Source organism: Carassius gibelio, chromosome B19 (assembly GCF_023724105.1).
Source record: "Carassius gibelio isolate Cgi1373 ecotype wild population from Czech Republic chromosome B19, carGib1.2-hapl.c, whole genome shotgun sequence".
In the NCBI taxonomy this organism is placed as follows: Eukaryota; Metazoa; Chordata; class Actinopteri; order Cypriniformes; family Cyprinidae; genus Carassius; species Carassius gibelio.
This window is the reverse complement of record NC_068414.1, coordinates 28,311,613-28,333,557: the sequence shown is the minus strand read 5'-3', so window position 1 is coordinate 28,333,557 and position 21,945 is coordinate 28,311,613. Positions and strand designations below refer to the sequence as shown.

Here is a 21,945-nt window from a genome sequence, read left to right as displayed (position 1 = left end):
GCATTGTGTGTTGCTTTTTTCCAGATGTATTTCTGACTCAGTTCTCAGCGCTGCAGACGTCACGCTCTGTGCGCACACGCAGACTTGCGGCAGCCGAGGAGAACACGGAAGTTACACGCACTGCACGCCTGGCACACATCTTCAAGGAGATCTGTGACATGATCACAAGCTACAAAGGTAAACAGACACTAATTCATTCACACAAACACCATCATACTTTAAAAAAAAAAAATTTATTATGCAAAGCATGAAGCAAAGGTCGTAATCATGGTGTAGACATTGATTTTAACATGCACTTGTAGTTAGTGAGACAGTCGGTTGTCTAGACTGAAATCGGTTGTGAACTTATTACCATGTGCTGACACTCATTACTTGCTTGTTTTGATGGAAATCTCATTTGAAATGATGTAGTTATGCTAAATTCAATCAGTTTCTTATGTGATTCTGCAAAAATCTGCATTTTAGAATGTTGATTTTAGTTTCAATCTAATTGTAGTGCATTCTTGTTTTATTGCCTCAGTGTCATGAGACTTCCTTTCAGTTAAACACACTGCATATGGCATATCAGATAATCAGTTGCTTTCTTGTTCTTTGAAGATTCATCTGGTCAGACTCTTGCTGCTCCGCTGCTTAACCTCCCTTCTAGGAAGAGGTGAGAACAATATTATGTTCTTAGTACAAATGATTTTCCATATAAATATGTACTTTTTGAATATTTGGTGCAGTTAAAGGGTCTACAAAGGTTGTCAGTGACTTGCAGATATAGTTCTTATAAAATTTTGAGGTATTAGTAACTGTAGTGAGAACAATCAAAGATGTGTGTTATGGTCACTGTAACATCTTCATCCTTCATGCCAATACTTACCTTTCGTGATATGTCCATATGCGAAAACAGGAATGTACAGTACTATGAGAAGGTCACCGATCCGCTAGATCTCAGTACCATAGAGAAGCAGATCCTCACTGGACACTACAAAACCGTCGAGGCATTCGATTCGGACATGCTGAAAGTGTTTCGTAATGCTGAGGTTAGTCCCACTTATACTCATATACCTCTTATACTCATTGCTCTCAAATAGGGGGTGGGTGATATGAACAAAATCTTATGTCATGATATGAGTTTATTATTTATTTATTAATTTTTACAAAACTGATTTTGTCAAGAGCACCGAGAGATTTTCTCTCATTTGCTGTTTGATTAACATAAACGACAGACAGCAGGATTATTAGACTGCTGTCACTTTAAGAGCTGCCCGCATCCACTATACTATTACACGTGCGTTTACCCACCGCACTCACAAATATGATTATAGTAGGCTATGATATAGCCTACTGATGTATGATGTTGACTTTGCCATGTCATAATATTTAAGTAATGAAATTGTAAATAATTATAGTTTATAAAATCATTGTAGTTAATGTAAGAAGTACTCAAAGTATGACAAATCACTTAAAAGTATCTTCTCTGGCATATTCTGCATTGCTTTCCTTAATCTCTCTTGTACTTTTCCTTATTCTCAACAGAAATATTATGGCCGTAAGTCTGCTGTGGGTCGTGACGTGTGCCGGCTGAGGAAGGCGTACTACGGTGCACGTCATGAGGCTGCTGTACAGATCGATGAGATTGTGGGCGAGACGGCCAGTGAGGCCGACAGCTCTGATTCGCTAGAGAGAGACCACGCCCACCATCAGCATGATGGAGGGGGCAGCCATGACAAAGACGATGATGTGATCCGCTGCATCTGTGGCATGTACAAGGATGAGGGGCTCATGATCCAGTGTGAGAAGTGCATGGTATGTGCTCATACTTAAGATTAGGGATTTGAATCCCTAATCGCCTTTTTGAGGAGAGTTCTGTGGCATTTCTTTTCAAAGTGACTAAACTAAAGATTTTCACCTTGTAGACAGGCAAGGTGTGATCAGATTTCATATCTAGGTAAATTAATATAACAATTAATATAAAATTATATAATTAATATAATATAGTCTTGAGAATACAGTCTTGAATATATATATATATATATATATATATATATATATATACACACACACACACACACACACACACACACACACACACACACACACACTAGGGGTTGCACGAATCCTGATTTCTACTAGTTGATTTTTTTATTAAAAAAATACTCAAGTTACTCGACTACTTGTGGCTACTGTAAATGAAAAGACATTAAATAGTTTTTTTTAATCAATAAACGCTTATTAGTTCATAGCCATATGCAACAATTACACACATAAATTGTCAAAACGTTATAATTGACATATTTACATTTTCCTGTAACAGCCAGCATCTGTATTTGTATCTGTAATAATCACAAAATGTTTATCTGCATTCAGATACAACGTTGATAAGACCGTTATGGCTATCTTTTTTTTTTCATAGTTATCACTGAACAACTATGTCGTGTTAAAATAAAATAATTATTAATTTCTAAAATAACATTTATCATGCCAGCAGAGAGATGTCATGACAAACGTTAAGTGATCATTTGAACACGACTGGATCAATTCAATGCGCACATTTTCATTACGCAGAACACTTTAAGCAAGTCTTAATGTTTAGTGAACTTCACTAAACAAATGTGCGTGTGCCGAGCAAACCAGCAAAATATAAAGATGCAAACACGTAGGACAAGTAGAAAATGTATCCGTATCTAAGCTGATTATTAGCCTGCACTGGATGCGTGGCATAAGCGTCTCAGCTGCGTGGCTTGTCCGTTTTTAATTCGGCTCCCATGTTAACAGGTTAGAGCTTGCAGACTGCCTGCGTGAGATGCGCGTCCCAGATGCGGCTTGAGCCATGCAGAAAACACGCGTGCATGCTAGAAATAGAACCAAAAATAATATCCATTCAAGTTTGTTTTTCATCTAATATTTATAGTTTATTTTATTTCAGCATCATTTCAGTTACCAAAAAATTATTTTCAGTACTTTTAGTTTTAGGTAACAATAAAACCTAGAGCTAATAAAAATAAAAAAGCTAATAGACTAATTTAATTATTCATTATTCTATCACTATGCATGCTGTGTATTGTTGTGTATGTATCTGTGTGTATTGGTTTGAAACCATGTGTAATTTGAGGAAGTATAGGTTATGTATCTCTCTGTTTCTGTCTGTCAGGTGTGGCAGCACTGTGATTGTATGCGATTAGACGCCGATGTGGAGCATTATCTCTGTGAGCAGTGTGACCCTCGTACAGTGGACAGGGTATGTGACCTTTCAGTCTGTGTAACTTTACAATTCTTTCTTCCTCTCTGACTATGTTTAGCACGGCCATATGGTCTCTTATCACAACATTTTAAAGGTCACCCCAGGATTAGATCTACTCCTTCATTCAGGAAGTTTAGAACTTTTGAAAGCTTTTTTTGTGTGTTTGTCTTTTATGCATTTCCTGTCATGTTTCAACAGGAGGTCCCAATGGTGCCCCAACCCAGTTATGCCCAGTCAGGATCCATCTACTATATATGCCTGCTTCGTGATGACTTACTATTGCATCAGGGTGCGTGTGTGTGTGTATGTGTGTGTGTTTGTGAAACCTGCACTCCTGTTCAAAAGTTTGGGGTCAGAATTTAATTTGTTTCAAAAAGAAATAAAAACTTTTATTCAGCATTGACACATAATATAGATAAAAAGACGATAAAGATATTTATATTAAAATTTATTTTTCAGTTTTTGAGCTTTCTGTTTATTTGATGAATCCCCAAAAAGTAATAAGCAGTACAACTGTTACAACTATTGATATCAAGCAGTACAGCTATTGATCAGAAGAAATGTTCCTTGAGTGCCAATTAATAATATTTAAATATTGTAATATTAAAGTATTTAAAATTTTACATTTGAAATCGTAATAATATTTCACAATATTACTGTTTGATCAAATATATGCAGTCTTGTTGAGCATGAGACAATTTTCAGACATATTTTTTTTTAAACGTCCGGCAGTAGTGTATGTTGTAATATTTTGGTCCGAATGTGTTTGTGTGCGTGTGGCTGTTGCAGGTGACTGTGTGTACCTCATGAGAGACAGCAGACGCACTACAGAAGGCCAGCCGGTGCGCCAGTCATACCGGCTCCTGTCTCATATCAACAGAGACAAACTGGACATCTTCCGTATTGAGAAACTCTGGAAAAACGAAAAGTGAGATTACACTCAAATTCCAAATGTGCTAATTATTAATACTTAGCAAGGTAATTGTTAAATTAAGGTATTGATTGGATTAAAGGGATAGTTCAACCAAAAATGATTTTTTTGTCATAAGTTGCAAACCTGAAAGACCTTTGTTCATCCATGGAACACAAATTAAGATATTTTTGATGAATTCTGAGAGCTTTCTGACCCTGCATAGACAGCAACACAACTACCACATTCATTCAGGCACATAAAGATAAAAAGTCCATGCCACATAATCAGTTCAATATTATGGAGCTACAAGAATACTTTTTGTGTCCAAAGAAAACAAGAACAACGATTTTATTCAACAATTTTTTCTTTGCCGCATGTTCATGAGAGTACCATGATGCAAACGTTTGGTGCTGCTGAAGCAGGAAATGGTTGAATAAAGTTATTTTTGTTTTCTTTTGTGCACAAAGTATTCTTGTAGCTTCGTAATATTAAGGTTGAATCACTGGTGTCACATGGACAATCTCAGCAATGTCCGTACTATCTTTCTGTGCCTTGAATGTTTTTCTTGTGTTGGTGTCTATAGAGGGTCAGAAAGCTCTTGGATTTCATTAAACATATCTTCATTTCTGTTTCAAAGATGAGCGAAGGTCTTACAGGTTTGGATCGACATGAGGGTGCGTCGTTACTGACAGAACTTTCCATTTTGGGTGAAATATGCCTTTTTGGAGTTATTTGTATGTGTTTAAGTACTAATAAACAGCCAGTATGTTCGTATTATGTACACTGTTTAGTTTAGTTCCTAAACTAAAGTGCCATCAAATGTTCACATTCAAACACTTATTTGCACTCTTGTGTCAGAATTAAGAATTGACCATGGAAAAACATTGCTATCACTGTAATGTTTAGTGTAAAGGTTAGGCTCAGTGGCTTCTTGTTTGAAAGGACCATGTCTCACTAATTCCTTGTCAGTGCTTTTCTTTAAATAAAAGTTGCATGGACCTTAGATTTGATCTCGACTCTCTTTCTCTCTTTAGAGGTGAGAGGTTTGCCTTTGGTCATCACTACTTCCGTCCCCATGAGACGCACCACTCTCCTTCCCGCCGCTTCTATCAGAACGAGTTGTTCCGAGTGCCTCTGTATGAGATCATACCGCTGGAGGCGGTGGTGGGAACGTGCTGTGTGTTGGACCTGTATACTTACTGCAAGGGTGAGACATTCACACATACAACAGTTTTACATAAACAAACCAACAGTGAGATCCAAGAAATGCACTGAACCAGGTGTTACATGCTGAAAACCACCAAACGCTTTGCATGCTAATGCCGGATGCTCTCGCTAATGGATTCAGGTCGTCCGAAAGGGGTAAAGGAACAGGATGTTTACATCTGCGACTACCGGCTGGATAAATCCGCACACCTGTTCTACAAGATCCACCGCAACCGGTACCCAGTGTGCACCAAGTCCTATGCGTTCAACCACTTCCCCAAAAGACTGACGCCGAAGAGGGACTTCTCAGTGAGTAGCTGTATAAGCTAGGAATCTCACACAACTGATCTTTAGAACCATGAAGATTTTTTTACATGACAACATAAATATTGATTATTAAGTTATTTATTTTGATAAATTATTTTGTGTAATTTCTACATTAGATTTACATTTAGTCATTTAGCTTACGCTTTTATTGACTTACAGATAAGGACAATGGAAGCATTCAAAAACAACAAAAGAGCAATGATATGCAAATGCTATAAGAATATTTAATATATATGTATTTGTAATATTTATTGATATTAATATTAGTATTTGTTTTATATTAATAATTACTGTATGTGTGTGAGTGTGTACAATAATTTTGATTTGTTTATTTTTATTTAATATTTTTCTATTTAAGCTTGAAATTTCGACTGGCCATTTTAGGAGTCACCCATTCTTTGTTATAGCCCATAATTTGTAATTGTATTCATATTTTGACAGTTTTGGATAGGGTGGGAAGTGGTGTTATCGACTATCTGTAAATTAGAATTTTCTCTCTCTACAGCCTCACTATGTGCCGGATAACTACAAGAGGAACGGCGGCCGCTCTGCCTGGAAGAGCGAGCGGCCCAAAGGTGCATCAGCGTGTGATGAAGAGCCCTCCCCCAGTGTGTCATGTGACCCCCTGTCTGCTGGCTTCTCGAGAGATGGGCACGAGGACGGAGGGAGAGGAGCGGAGGGAGAGATGGAGACCACTCAGGAGGACTCCAGCGCTCCTGCTCCCCAGATCTCCACGTCACAGGAAAGGAGGACAGGTGGGGAGGAGGAAGACATTGAGGAAGAAGAGGAGGGTGAAGAGAGGAGAGAGACAGACGAGGGCTCCAGAGAGAGAGGGGGAGGAGGAGGAGGAGGGCGGGATGCATTGGATGCCCCTTGCTCTTCCTCACTCTCCTCTTCACCTCTTCATCCATCCATCCTGGGAAGAAGAGAAGCACAGAGAGAGAGATTAAACAAGATTCTGCTCGACCTGCTGCACCAGGCGCCCAGCAAGAATGGTAAGAGACCAAATATTGATTTAACCAAAAGGATTTAGTTAGATTGCATTCCTTCCCATCCAATTCATTCTGTAATCCCACAGTTTTTATTTTTTTCAATGGTATCACCAATATGTTCATAATTTTTGATGATGTTGTAAAAGCCTCTTTATTGTTGGCTTGCTTTTTGGCATTCAATACCAATCTTTGTTGCTCCAAACACAAATGCTGAATTTGAAAAGGACTTTACGGAACATTTTTCAAATAATTAGTTGAATATTTAAAGCAAACAATAATACATTTATATCACAGATTATTATTATTTTATTTTTATTTTGTAGGGGTAAATTTGACCTGGGCATTTCTTTCTGTGAGATTCACCCAAAAATGTGATCAATCATTTGTAATTTTATTCATATTTTACAGTTTTAGAAGACACTAATTATATGAATGACATTACATAGATATTCATATTGATACTATTCATATTAAAATTAATAATTCATATGATATTTGTGTATTATACTATACAGAAAAATATATATTGTTGTCGTTTTTGTTTAGATTTGATCTGGATATTTCATGAAAAATGGTGTTGTTTGTTTATTTAGTGAATTTTGACCTAGACATTTTCTGTTAAGATTCACTTTTAAATGTCATTAATTGACAATAATTTATATTTTAAAGTTTTCGATTGTATAGTATTTTATTTCTATTAATGATGAATACTATTTGTAATATTATTACTTTGTTCTAAAATATAATAGAACTGTAATATAACTGTTACATTATACTTTTTTTATAACAATTTTCTTTATCTTTAGAATTTTATCTTTGACCTTATTCTGAGATACAGCCATAAATGATCATTTTAGTCAGTAAAATATTATTTTATTCAGATTTTTACAGTTTTAGTTGGGAAAGAGTAATAATATGATTTATTATTATTATTATTATTATATAATGTTATTGCTAATTGTTATTATTTAATATGCCCTATTTTATTCTGTATAATAGAAAATATATATATATACATACATGTGTATATATATTTAAAAATTATTTACAGAAGTCTCATGTTTAAACACTTTTTAAACACCATGTGTATTCATAATCCGCTCATTTTGCCCCACTCTACTACACATCTACTGTAACCTCTTCTATGATGCAAACTAATGTGGTCATGTCTCTTTTACAGCGATAGATGTGACGTATCTTCTGGAGGAAGGCTCTGGTCGCCGCCTCCGCAGACGGACGCTTGGGCTGAGCGAATTTATTTGCAGGAAGTAATGCTGACTACACTCTCTGCCGAGCGCGCTTGCAGAGCAGCAAGAGAATAATGAACAGAAGTGAAAGGTGACAAGTTCATATTTATATCTTGCGGTTGCTTTTTCTAAAGGAGCTACAAGAGAGACCAGCCCGAGATTCGTGCACTGAGGACATGCAACTTGCTGCAAGTCATCAACCTTGATGCATTTAAAAAGAACAAGTGTCAGACATAGGAAAGTTTAAACTGAAGAACGCTTTGAAATTCTAACCGAATCGTTGCAGATGAACTCTGTCAAATGTCTCCTGTGACTAAGTGGTACTATATTTGGCCTTCGTTTCGGGCGCAAATGGAAACATGGGAGTCTGGCGCCACCTTGTGGCCGACAACGGGAATGACTTGAGTGCAACCAAGAACGAAAACGAGGCAAAAACTACATAAACAGGATCATCATAGGAGGTGCAGTGTAGCGCACACACACTGCCCATAGACTGGGAAAAAGAGAGAAAGGAGACAGAGCTGAGAAAGAACGTTGGCTAACTGCACTTTTAACAACAAGGACATCATTCGCTCCCGGAGATGTACGGATAAGACACACTAACACTCACGCAGTATTGATCAATGCTGTATGATAAAGCAAAACATAAGTATGTTACCTTCTTTTTCTGTTAGTTTTTTTTTTCTTTGTTATACTGTAATTACATTAGGAATGGAGCACGACAGGGGTATCCATATTTGTGAGCTCGGGACTTCGGGACTGGGCTGGAATGTTTCGCTCCTGTTATCGTGGGCATTGTGATTGGTTTAGAATGGCTGCCAGCCCCACCCCCTTTTTAAAAAGTATTTAATTCACCAGCTCAAAATAAATACAAAAACAAACAAAATCTAGCAGTGGAGGCACGCTGGCTTTATATAACGCCTTAGAATGCCGTTATCTCCACAGTTTTTTGTTTATGGTAGTGTGTGAGATTCTTTAAGGTGTTTGTGTGCGTGCGTCTGTGTGTGTGTGTGTGTGAGCCCATTCTAATAATATATACAAAAGAGGAAACAACTAAGGGCTTGACAGCAGTTAATAAACCGTTAAATTCACAAGAACTTCTTGTTTATCATGTAATGTCATATTATTTGTGAGGGGCTTGCAGGGCGGGTGGGACGGGGTCGGGTTCTGGTTTTCGTGTTGTTGTTTTGTTTTGCTTTCCTTTTATAGTTTTTAATGGCCTTTTTAGGTTGCCATGGAGAATGTTTATAAACAAAATCATGATGAGTTTTTATCCCTTAATGCATCAGCTATGACGGATAAGTATTTCAAACCCCTTAGATGGACCGACAAGGACAAATAAAATAAAAAAACGATGAAAACTGACAAATGAAAGGAAAGAAAGCTGTATAGTGCCAAGCTATGTATATAAACAGACAGGAAAATGTGAGAAATGCCTCCAAAAGCAATATCTTGATAATGGGTTTTGTGTATTGTATTGTACAGGATTCAGCCCTATATGTGTTATTATTATTATTATTATTATTATTATGATTCTTATGATTATTATGCGATTTGTATTGACGAGAAAGCGGCAGACATTATGATTAATAATCGCTACAAATTTCCGGCGTAAGTGACGAACCTTCTGTAACTTTGCTACCCAAAACCATGAATTGAGCTCATTGCTTTAGAGAGGATCGTCTGATGATGTCTTTGTGGAACGGGACGCCCAGAGACCCCACACCTGGCACCCGTCACTGTAATAATTAATATTAACATTATTCTAATTATTATTATTATTTTTATTACTTTTTGAGGAGAAAAAGATGTAATGTTCCTCGTTTTTTTTTTTTTTTTTTTTTTTTTTTTTTTTGCTGCAAAGTGTTGAACACTAAAAAAACAAACCAACATAAAAATGTAAAATGATATTTTGGCAGAAAAAAAAGCTGTCAACCCAGTATCATGTTCTTAATCTCCTTTTTAATTTTTTTTTTTCTTCAAATGAGAAATGATTATGTTTTTTTGTGAAAGCGGTCATAAATATAATGCTTGTATTTGTGTGTTTTTGTGCGATTTGTTTAGTTCTTTTTTAGACAATCACAAAATAAGATGCAAGCATTGTATATGGACAGACTGGCAGGCATTTTGTGATGTTGTGTACAGTTTGTCGAAACTTCTTCCACTCTGGTTCAAAGTTTGTAATTATAAAGTCATGAAAAATGCTGTTGGTTTTTACTTTTTTTTTTGTTTTATATTCTATTTGTTTTGTTTGTTTGTTTTTTAATAAAAAGCACTACATTATTGTGAATATACTTGCCTGTTGCTCATACATTTAGCAGAGAATCTGTGATCAGTTCTTTATTAGGTCATAACCGTTATTTCTCCAGGTATACAGACAAATCGTATTTTAACTGTATGGACAGTCATTACATCTTCAAATAAAGTGGATTTTAACTATTGCGTACCATCATTTGAACTCCCAATTAATGCTAACTGATGTTTTCACATATACTGATGCATCTATTAAATCTTGAGGCATTTATCTGCCATTCGTTATTAAAATTGTATAATTTTTGCTTTAAAATTAATCCAAGGTGATCACTAAAATATATGCCTCTTCGTGTCTCTTTAATTTGATCAAAACTTAGACTTAAACCTCAAAGATTAAAGTATATTACATTTAAGTAATATTACCACTATGTCTTGACAGAAGAATTATATTAATTTGAAAAGTGAATCTCATAAGCACCTTTAGATATTTATGAAAGCATTTATTAAAGCAAGTTACTGTAATTCATCTTATTCTATTTGGTCATTTTACACCTATAGAAAAATAATTACTGCAGTTAATACATGTGTGATATGCAAAATATATACTTTTATTTTCTGTGGAGTTAAAAGATGTTTTTATAATACCCTGCTTTCTCAATTTATTAACGTATGACTAAGTAAATCTGTCCTTTTTATTAGTTATCTCTGAAAGGTGTACTACTTTCCGAGTTTTCTTTTTCCCGCCATCCGCTAGGTGACGCCATAGGTTGACGACAATAGAAATAATAGTTCAAGTGAGGCGCCAGCTGTTGACATGACAACGGAATACAACCTGAGCGAGCGACACATCTAAATAACCGTTGCTCAACCGTGTATTCATTATAATTATTAATCATTTATATATTAATCAATTTAGTTTTGTGTAAGGTTTAAACAACTGCTGGTTAGTTTCCCGCCTTAAAAAAAATGAAAAAACGAGTAGAAAAATCCTCCAAGGAGAAAGTGGACAAGGTGGATTCTGTGACTGACGAAGAACCGCCTAAAACTGCAGGTAACTTAAGTGACTGTAAACACAGATAGACGGACTAGATTATGACTTCAGATGATCTTTAAATCACGGTGACATGTTCGGTTTACTTAGTTTTTATCGTTGCCACGATATATTCATTTGAGGGACCGTCATATTAGCTGGTGGGCATAAACATATAAATACCTAGACGCCTCATTGGCCGCTCGACCGCACGTCAACGTCGCCGCCATATTGGAACGGGCAACTCTCACATCAGGACAGAAGAAAACATACCTGACTCATCGACAGATTGGACACCTAAAAACCGTCACACGATAATAAAAACAGACTCCGAAGTGCTTATCTGAATCAACCGAGTCGCGAACAGACTCCGAAGTCCCGATCTGAATCAACCGAGTCGCGAACAGGCTCCGAAGTCCCGATCTGAATCAACCGAGTCGCAAACAGGCTCCGAAGTGCCGATCTGAATCAACAGGGTCGCAAACAGGCTCCGAAGTGCCGATCTGAATCAACCGAGTCGCGAACAGGCTCCGAAGTCCCGATCTGAATCAACCGAGTAGCGAACAGGCTCCGTCCGAAGCCCCGATCTGAATCAACAGAGTCGCGAACAGGCTCCGAAGTGCCGATCTGAATCAATCGAGTCGCCAACAGGCTCCGAAGTGCCGATCTGAATCAACCGAGTCGCCAACAGGCTCCGAAGTGCCGATCTGAATCAACAGAGTCGCGAACAGGTTCCGAAGTGCCGATCTGAATCAACCGAGTCGCAAACAGGCTCCGAAGTGCCGATCTGAATCAACCGAGTCGCCAACAGGCTCCGAAGTGCCGATCTGAATCAACCGAGTCGCGAACAGGCTCCGAAGTGCCGATCTGAATCAACCGAGTAGCGAACAGGCTCCGTCCGAAGCCCCGATCTGAATCAACCGAGTCGCGAACAGGCTCCGAAGTGCCGATCTGAATCAACAGAGTCGCGAACAGGTTCCGAAGTGCCGATCTGAATCAACCGAGTCGCCAACAGGCTCCGAAGTGCCGATCTGAATCAACCGAGTCGCGAACAGGCTCCGAAGTGCCGATCTGAATCAACAGAGTCGCGAACAGGTTCCGAAGTGCCGATCTGAATCAACCGAGTCGCAAACAGGCTCCGAAGTGCCGATCTGAATCCACAGAGTCGCGAACAGGCTCCGAAGTGCCGATCTGAATCAACCGAGTCACGAACAGGCTCCGAAGTGCCGATCTGAATCAACAGAGTCGCGAACAGGCTCCGAAGTGCAAATCAACCGAGTCGCGAACAGGCTCCGAAGTGCCGATCTGAATCAACAGAGTCGCAAACAGGCTCCGAAGTGCCGATCTGAATCAACAGAGTCGCAAACAGGCTCCGAAGTGCAAATCAACCGAGTCGCGAACAGGCTCCGAAGTGCCGATCTGAATCAACCGAGTCACGAACAGGCTCCGAAGTGCCGATCTGAATGAACCGAGTCGCAAACAGGCTCCAATGTGCCGCCCAACATACATGGAAAAACAAACCACTGTTTCAAAATGTGTATTTTCTGCATGAGTGTGTTTAATGTGCATTATAGAAAAAAATGTCAAGCATCATCAAGTATTTTACATTATTTGACTCATTAATTGAATAAAATAGAAAATCTTGAGGGAAGCGGCGGGGAATTAATGTTTATTAGTCAGGTTTTGTCTTCACAAATAAACCACTCTATTCCCAGAGAAAGACAGAACTTAAATAAAATGTGTTTCTTGAGCTGAGATTGATTCAGAGGATTTTCTATTATATATATATGTGTGTGTGTGTGTGTGTGTGTGTGTGTGTGTGTGTAAGTACATGTATATATTATACTTAAGGCGAGACACTGCAGGTGAATAGGGTAAAAAAAAAAACCTAATAGTTATCACCTTACTTACCCAGTTGATTGATTACATTGATTATTGCCAACATTTTTTCTATTACAAGTTTTCAAAAATGTTATGTTTAAATATGCAAATGAGGCATTATTTCATGAAATATGTGCTAATTTGCATAGATGTCTAGTACAAAAATCTGAACACTAGATGAAGTCAGTTTCAAAATTTTTGTTTAATTTTTTTGACATATTAGAGTCAAATGTTTTTACAGAGGAATTCTGGTTATCTTTTTTTGTCACTCCATAATTCAGGAAATACTTTGAACAGCCAGAAAACAATATATTTTCACAATTTTGGGGGGAATAAAATGTTGTATATAATCAAGGAAAATATATATGAACAAATCCCTCTGTAAAAACCTTGAATATAGACAGGAATAAAAATGTAAAGTTTAGTGTGTGTAAGTGCTACTGAAGTGGAGATTTATGGCTCAGTGTTGAACAAAAAACTCATTTTGAGAAAACGGCCTTTAAGAATATGCATTGTAATTGAAATCTATTGACACAAACAGATAAAGTGCTATAAAAGAAACACTTAACAGTGTCTTTTGGATGTTTTCCTTCCACTAGTTTGAAAAAGCACTTTATGAAAAACCAAAAAGCCCAAATCTCAAAATTGACAGTTGCTTGAAAAATCTGTGTTTTTGCCTGTAGGTGTCTCACCTTAAGGAGCTCATTAATTAAACACAATTTGGAACTCATAACCACAATATTTTTGTGTTGTGTCATTAGTTGTGTCTTAATTTGATTAATAATTAGTATTTTAAAATTACATTTCAATTTTTTTATTTTACTCTTTATTTTACTATTCATTTATTCTTCATTTTTATCTATTCTGTATTATTCCACCCTTTATATTACATATTCTTCTTGCTATTATTAACCTATTGTTGTTCAGTTATTTATTATGGTATTATTCATATTATACATAGAATTTAATAAATCTATTGTATCTCATATGTTATTGTACCGTTGTACTCGCTTTTCATATTATTCACTTTACTTTAAGTTGTACTACATGTACTTTTTAATTGAACATATCACTTTTACTATATTTCTACTGTGCACTGTATTAGTGCATATTTTAATTTTCACTGGATCCATAGCCTCATCAGTTACATGTGTTATTATTTGTTGTATTCTTCTGTAGGCTAAAGTGCTATCAAAATGAAAAGCAGACTTCAAGTGTGTGATTTGTATTTACTTGTTTTATTAAATTTTCTCAACTATAGTAAATTATTAGTGTTTAAAGATGTATTATTTAGGTTTTATCCCAGTACTTCAAAGGGAATGGGCTGTGTTCTGACCAAGGGGCAAGGAACTCGACCGGAAGTTGAAGTCGGGTGGGGGCTGCCATCTTTTAGCAGAACTTCACTTGCGTTAGCATTCCCATTGACTCCCATTCATTTTGGCGTCACTTTGACAGCGAATAACTTTACATCTGAGGCGTTTAAAGACTCTGTTTGTCCATTATTTATTTCTAAAGATACACGACAATGTATAAAGTGCTCCATTACCTTCTATGTTACATTATGGCCCCGTATAAACAGTTTTTGTAAAAAATAGGCTAACGATTGCGTCATAACCACTCGGCTCTCTGTCGCATTACCGTACAGACAGGAGGAGAAGCTCGCAGACAATTAACTTAATATGGCGTACTGGCGTTACAGTTTAAAATACTATACAAAATAATTAATCAGAATACTTACTCCTGCTCACTCATGACAAAGAACTCCCCGCTCAAGCTCGCCGTCTCTGCAAGATTAACGATGGCAGTTTTCACGCACAGCCACTTAGAAGATTTACATCTGTCAGACAGGTTGCTGACGTCGTCAAGCTTCGTTTGAGTCTGCGCGTCAGAAACGGAAGTGCTAAAAAAACGCTAAAACTGGGCTTCATTTGTCTCAATTGAGTTCCAATGGGGTCGCTGTGTCCATTTCTTTTACTGTCTATGGTTCTGACCCGAGACACAAGAAAGAGAGAAAAAAAAGAAAGAAAAACGTTGCGATTGAACACAGAGAAAGCAATAAAACAACTACATATCATGTAATGTACATTCAAATTACATTACATGAATGTGTCACAGTTATACTAAATTAACAGATTTGTAAAACGAAAAAATCAACGAAATCATCAAGTGATACAAATGTGAGCTTCCAATTAATAATTTTCCAAACCTTACTAAACAACTGGAGGCAAAGTTTTTTTTTTTACTGTTTTTTAACCTCTGAAATTGGTTGGTAAGTGAGAACGTTATGGTGTTTTTATTCAGTAAAAACCGCAGCTTCCGTTTACTTTCATTTGTTTTAAGGCAGTCTTGCCCTCACTAACATGGCGGACGATGCGGCAACGGCTCAAAGCGGCCAATGATGCGTCTAGGTATTTATATGTCTATGCTGGTGGGTACGTGATATTATGGGATGGCCTCGAGATGTTATGTTGAGGACTTTGGTTGAGGCATTTATATATCTATGATGTTGAGGGAACAACATATTTTTTTCTGGCCGCGAGTTTAATGCGTTAACAAACCTGCGTTACAATAGCAAGCCGGGATTATATCGAAAATAGATAAAACATTTTTATTTAAATTAAACATTTAATTAAATATTTGTATATTGTTATTATTATTATTAATATTACATTAACTTATTAGGACTGTACTTTTATATTTATTGTTATATTTGCTTACTTTTTTTTCAATTTGTGTATCGCTTTACCTGGTTTTGTATAATTATGCTAGTATTTTAGTAAATATTAACTCCTCAACGAAACTCTAAAGTATTTATAATTATGGTTTATTGATTAGCCGAAATAAAATGAAATATATGTTAAATTTAAACTTTATTCCAGCAGTTCCAGTCAGCATAATCAAAGCTTGATTGGCATGTCAAGCATTTATAGTAGGCTATTATTTACAAAAGCATTCAGAACGTTAAGTAAAGAGATAGAAATGAAGTAAAAAATATATCCAATAATAATCGGCTGATAATAATAATTACGGGAAAAAGACGTTCAGTTAATGGACTTAAAAAGAATGTAGGATGGATAGAGATGTTTTATTGTAGGCCTATTTTATATTATGCACTTTATGTAACATTTATTCATGATAAACTTAATTTGAATGCAGACTATCCCATATAATACAGCCCGGTAGCCAAGGACTATGGTTAATAATGATTATATAATATAATAATTTCGTAAAATATTAAGGAGTCCATCCCTGATTATCGTAGGTTTATTTACGCATTGGACGCGCCACACCACAATATCACGTTCCAACAAGTTATTTTGTCGTGGCCATGACAAAACTAAGTGAACTGGACATGTAACCTTACATGCACCAAATTAAATAACCAAAATATATGCAATGTCCGAAGGTATGCTGTTTGTTGGAGTTCAAATGCTGTGTGCTAATCCCTAGAGCACATAAAGTCAATGTCAGTGTGTTTTTGTATCGATCACACTAACTTAGGTGATTACCTGTGCTTAGGAAATCTGGAGCTAGACTTCACAGAGCTGTGCAAACTCATGGGTGTGAAAGAGATCCCCTCCGTGAAGATAAAGCAGTCAACAGCTACAAATAGAGGAATTATGGGTAAATACTGTTGTACATAAAACATACATTTTAATGTTGACTCTACTAGGATGAAATGTTATACTTAATGCTATTTATTTGTCTCCCATATTAAAAAACTCATATTGTTTTCATAATAAAAACTCCAACCTGGACTGAAGGGGATAATCATTTCCAGACATCTTTAGAAAGTCAAATGACAACGTGGTCTTCTAAGCCTTGCCTCCAGATAGAGCTGGAGAATGAAGACCACGGCAGCGTAAGGGAAGTAAAAATATCTGGTAAGGCTTCTTTGTAAACAATGAGACATAACTGTTCACATTCGTAAGAAATATTTAATATCAAAATGCCTCCGTTTATTGTTGCTGTTAATTTTAGGATGGAAGGTGGATGAGGTGGTGCTTCAGGTGTTGAGCAGGCTATTGCCTTCCTTTAGTAACCTACAATGCTTACAGTAAGACTTTGAGTGTGTGTTTATGAGTGTTGCTGTTGCAAATAAACACCATGTTATGCCAATTTCCAATTAATGGTGATACTTTGCAGCATGTGGCGTGCGGGCCTGACGGATTCCACTTTCACCTCCATTAGAAACACAGTGTTTTTGTGCTCAAACCTCAGGTAAGGACAGTCAAACTGTTTTAGAAGGCTAGAATGACTTGGAATTATTTCTTACCAGTGTTACTGAGACCCACATTCAGTGTGTTAGAAATAACTTTTCATTAATTCATTCATTTAATATTAATTTAATCTCAAAGTTATTTAAGGCTTAAATGAGCATCTTTGATAAATCATATCCACTAGCGTGCTATAAGCCTTCTAGTTTGTGCTTTTCACCACATGCAAAAGATCTATTCAGAAAGTAAACTATGGTAATAGATACTGGAAAATCTGATGACATTACCTACCACTTTCTATCTTGACAGGAAGGTGGTTTTAGAGGGTAATCTACTCCCTGAGCAGAGTTATCACTTACTAATAGGGGAAGACAGCATGTGAGTCATTTTCATTTTTAAACATACACACACCTGATGCTTACAATCTATTGTACCATTCAAAAGTTTGGGGTAAATGTTGTGGGATATTCTGTTTTTTTTTTCTTTTTTTTAATGAATGGTTTTTATTCTTTTTTTGACTTTTATTGAGCAAGGATACATAAATTTGATTAAACAACAAAAACAGCAAAAAAAAATTCAGCATTGGTTATAATACACAATCTTTACTGAGCGGCAAATCAGCAGACAGTTTTAGGCACTTGTGTAAACATGTTGTAAAAGGAGGATGCTGTCACAAATAGATTGTCTTTATCAAATAACTTTTTTTAACTAAATTAATTCAACATTTGGTGGGACCATCCTCTGTGTTTAAAGCAGCTTTTGCCTTCGGTGTACTTGCGCATAGTTTTTCAGGTTGCTTTGCAAGAAGGTTTCTTGAAGCATTTTGGAGATGTTGCAACAGTTCTTCTGACTGTCTTAGTTTGTTCTGTTTCTTCATGTCATCATCCAGACAGACAAGGAGGACGATGAGATCAGATCTCTGTGTGGAGCACTGGCTGTTATTACAATTAATGGCAAAATAAATAGTTTTACAGAAAAAAAAGTTTAACAAAGCCAAGATGACTGCTTACTATATTAACTGGTTTCTTACAAACTCCAAGCTTGCATTCTTATACAATTTTGTTATCAGTCACTGTCCGATAAGCAGACGTCACTATTTTTATGTATGTTATTGCCCCTTGCTTTCCACAATAATTTATTTGCTCTCTCGATTCACCTTTTTTACCTTGAGATTTTACCCCGTCTCTTTTTAAAGATCAAACATTTTTTTTTAACCGTCTCCAGGTGCCTAGGGGTCCCAGAGGCATCCATATATATATAAATTACATATGAACTGTCAAGGTTTTAATAATCTTTGCATGCAGTGTTCACATGAATCATTCTTACTCCCCTTGTACTTAATCTCAGTCACGTAGGCTATGAGGTCTTAAAAACTTTAAAGATTACAAATATCTTCTATAAAGATAGATAAAATCTTTAATCAAAGTAGGTACTTTCACACACACAAACACACAAACACACACACACACTCACACATTTTTGTTTGGTTTTTATACTGTAGAAACTGTATATTCCATGGCCTTACACCAACCCTACACCTAACCCTAACCCTCACAGGAAACTTTGTGCATTTTTACTTTCTCAAAAAACCTCATTCTATATGGTTTATAAGCGTTTTGAAAAACCTTCTCTTTGTAATACCTGTGTCATACCCATGTCATTATACAGAGTTGTGTCCTGATATGTCACAAAAACATGCGCACACACACACACACACACACACACACACACACACACACACATATATATATATATATATATATATATATATATATATATATATATAAATATATATATTTGCTGCTTGAAATATAGCATTTAAGTGTGTTGCAATGCATTTCTCACATAATGACTAAATGCATTATTTGTAGTTTTTTTTGTCACTAAGCTCTTTTCAAATAATGTCCATGCTAGGTTGACGGACTTATCACTACGTAATAATCATATAGGAGAGGAAGGAGCTCATCTGATTGGCTCGGCTCTGTCCACTATACACTCTGCCAACAAAAACCTCCTGTCACTCAACCTAGCCTTTAATAGTATTGGTGATGCAGGTGCAATTCACATTGCTCAGGTGTGTATTGAAGTCTGCCATCTGAAGGTGTTCAGACATTTCTAATGATATCAAGACTTCATATACTTAAAACTGATTTTTTAATATGACCTATGCTTCTCTTTAAAAGGGTCTGCGTCTCAACCGTTCCCTGCTGTGTCTGTCGTTATCCTACAATCAAATAGGGGATAATGGAGCAGCTCATTTAGCTGAGGTATACTTATATACTCCTTTTAACAACTACATTATATTTGCCTTACTTGACACATTAAACATGCATATTTCTATTCATCTTTTATCTCATTTCCTTATTTAGGTGCTTGGTCACTTTGCTCTGACACATGAGGAGATAGTTGAGAGGAGGAAGCTCTTAATTAAAGGTGAAGAATCAACAATGGTCCAGCCATCTCTAGTTAGTCTTGCAGACTCACATGAGCGGCCTCTTTCCGTCCGCAGCAGCTCTTCTTTAGATCGTCTCAACAAGACTACAAAGAACCCCACCAAAAAGAAGGTAGAGCAGTGTTGTTCTCGATACATTTAGAGTCTATCTCTTTTTATTGAGATATAACACAGTTGTTTCATGATGTTTGTTGCATGATTTTACTTTATTGTGTGTAGGACAACCCTAAGAAAGATGAGAAACCAACGCCAGGTCATGCAGCAAAGAAAGAGGAGCCAAGGGTGGCCAAGAAAGGTAATTAATTTCCTTTGACACCTGTTTCTTTGAGATTCAGAAGCGGACTTTATATTTTAAATGATATATTTCATTTTTTTAAAAAGTTATGCTTTTCACACAGATAATAAAGTTCCCCGAAGTCAGGCTGGAAAATCAGCAGGCAAAGACAATAATCTACTAGTAACTGAACTAGTATCTGAACAAGAGGTAAGAATAAGCTTTTACAATTTATAGATATATATAGTTCAAAGATATTTCCCCTTAAACATGGAAGCATTTGTTTGTCAGAGAGTGGATGAGACAGTGATTCCTCTATTGGATCCTGGAATTGTGCACACTAGAGGGAAAGTCATTCATCCAGGAAACACATGCCTTACTTCTATGAATCTCTCAGGTGCTTTCATTTCAAGATTGATTTCATTCGTTATTAAAGTGAAACATATTTGTTTTGCTGTAACAATTTCTTTTCTGATAATGCAGGAAATAAACTGACTGAGCAGTCCCTCAAGGTTTTCCTCTCCTCTCTGGAAGGCCAGCGTGAAGGTGGGCTTCTGCGTCTTTCTCTCAACGTGAGTATCATCATTCTTCTTCTCATTCAAAATTCTTTTAAAGAGCTTGTTTTAAAGCTGCGGTAGGTAACTTTTGACGCTCTAGCGGTTAATAAACAGAACTGCTTGCGTCTTGCGGAAGAACATTGTAGCCGGAGCTACTTCTCTCTGTTTATGTCTATGAAGAATCACAACGGTACTGGGTTACTCCGCCGCGGTATCCCCGAAGCAATCTAAAATAGTCCGAATATAAACACTTATTATAGGTGCACCTTAGTGATTCAGGACAAGCTAAAAACACGGTTTGGAAAATGGATTCATGGTGTACTCGCTTATTATGTTCATTTTTCAACATTTTGAACACAAACAAAGTTACGGACCGCAGCTCTGATTGGTTGTTTTTTACCGGGAGCGCATGACTTTCTGCAAATGGCAATAGGACCAGTGGGAGGAGCCAGAGGAGCTTGATTTTTTCACAGATTATCTGTCTCATATTCTACTGTCAGGACATAATGACAGGTTTAACAAATATGTAAAAAATATTTTTTTTTACAAAAGTTCCCTACAGCACCTTTAATTTTAACTATGTTTTTCAGAAGAATCATTTTCACTCAGATTGTGACACCTTCCTGAAGATACAGAAGATTATGTCTCTCAGAGACCCTCTAAAGAAAAAACGTTCTGGTCAGGTGGAGGAGGATCACGGTGAACCCAAGACCACCAATGATGCCTAACAGTGTAAATGACAAGAAGGGTTTAATATATGAAAAATATGAAAGCTACTGCCTCAACTCAACCATACGAATAATTCATGTTTTCATAATTTGTTCATCTTATTTATCTTTGCTGTATTGTATTTTTACATATTCACTGACATTGTACATGCAGTGTTATGGACAAAGGGCTGAATATTAGTTTTGATTTGTTAAACATTTTGATCACTACATCTTATTTCAGTTTTTAGTTTTGTTACTTTTTCTAGTAAGCTTCTATTTAAATGTAATTGAGTTGGTCTGGGCTTTTTAAGGCAAAGGATTGCTGAACTACCCTGTATTATTTTGTATGTCAATTTTCTCTGTACTTCTTCTGAAATAACTGTTTACCAATTGGTAATTTTAATTTGTATTAGTCAAAATCTTTAAAAGATAATTGTACCAGCTGCGTGTTTATTCAAATAATGCATCAAATTCAAGTCTACATAATATGTATGTTATTATTTTTTTTATTCATCCGCAGATCTCTATTTCTCATTCGTTTTCCATCAAACATTAGTTTTTTACAGATGCTAGGACACATTTCTCAATCCTTAGGTCACTTTGGCAAAACTGTTCACACAGTTTTCCTAACCAACTTTCAGCTTGGCAAAATGCACT

At 36.5% G+C, this 21,945-nt stretch overlaps 2 protein-coding genes across 4 annotated transcripts in view; both read left to right on the top strand.

Annotated features, from left to right (window-relative positions):
- LOC127979019 (histone-lysine N-methyltransferase ASH1L) overlaps window positions 1-10,366 on the top strand; it is a 29,171-nt gene extending 18,805 nt beyond the window's left edge. For all 3 annotated transcript variants that reach the window (XM_052584113.1, XM_052584115.1, XM_052584116.1), the window contains exons 17-27: window positions 25-177; window positions 598-652; window positions 896-1,028; window positions 1,525-1,794; window positions 3,140-3,226; window positions 3,428-3,518; window positions 4,019-4,157; window positions 5,177-5,349; window positions 5,491-5,657; window positions 6,181-6,670; window positions 7,848-10,366. In XM_052584113.1, the coding sequence (XP_052440073.1) occupies window positions 25-177; window positions 598-652; window positions 896-1,028; window positions 1,525-1,794; window positions 3,140-3,226; window positions 3,428-3,518; window positions 4,019-4,157; window positions 5,177-5,349; window positions 5,491-5,657; window positions 6,181-6,670; window positions 7,848-7,939 (1,850 nt within the window). In that variant the 3' untranslated portion in view covers window positions 7,940-10,366. The remainder of the gene's footprint in view (window positions 1-24; window positions 178-597; window positions 653-895; window positions 1,029-1,524; window positions 1,795-3,139; window positions 3,227-3,427; window positions 3,519-4,018; window positions 4,158-5,176; window positions 5,350-5,490; window positions 5,658-6,180; window positions 6,671-7,847) is intronic.
- A 632-nt stretch (window positions 10,367-10,998) lies between these two features.
- Window positions 10,999-21,746, top strand: LOC127979025 (leucine-rich repeat-containing protein 71-like). Its single transcript, XM_052584127.1, has 14 exons — window positions 10,999-11,218; window positions 16,598-16,702; window positions 16,843-16,962; window positions 17,060-17,135; window positions 17,225-17,299; window positions 17,605-17,673; window positions 19,210-19,369; window positions 19,479-19,562; window positions 19,665-19,859; window positions 19,967-20,042; window positions 20,146-20,231; window positions 20,313-20,418; window positions 20,505-20,593; window positions 21,169-21,746. The coding sequence occupies exons 1-14, from the start codon at window positions 11,134-11,136 to the stop codon at window positions 21,304-21,306; spliced, it is 1,464 nt and encodes a 487-aa protein (XP_052440087.1). The 5' UTR covers window positions 10,999-11,133; the 3' UTR covers window positions 21,307-21,746.
- Window positions 21,747-21,945: the final 199 nt, after the last annotated feature.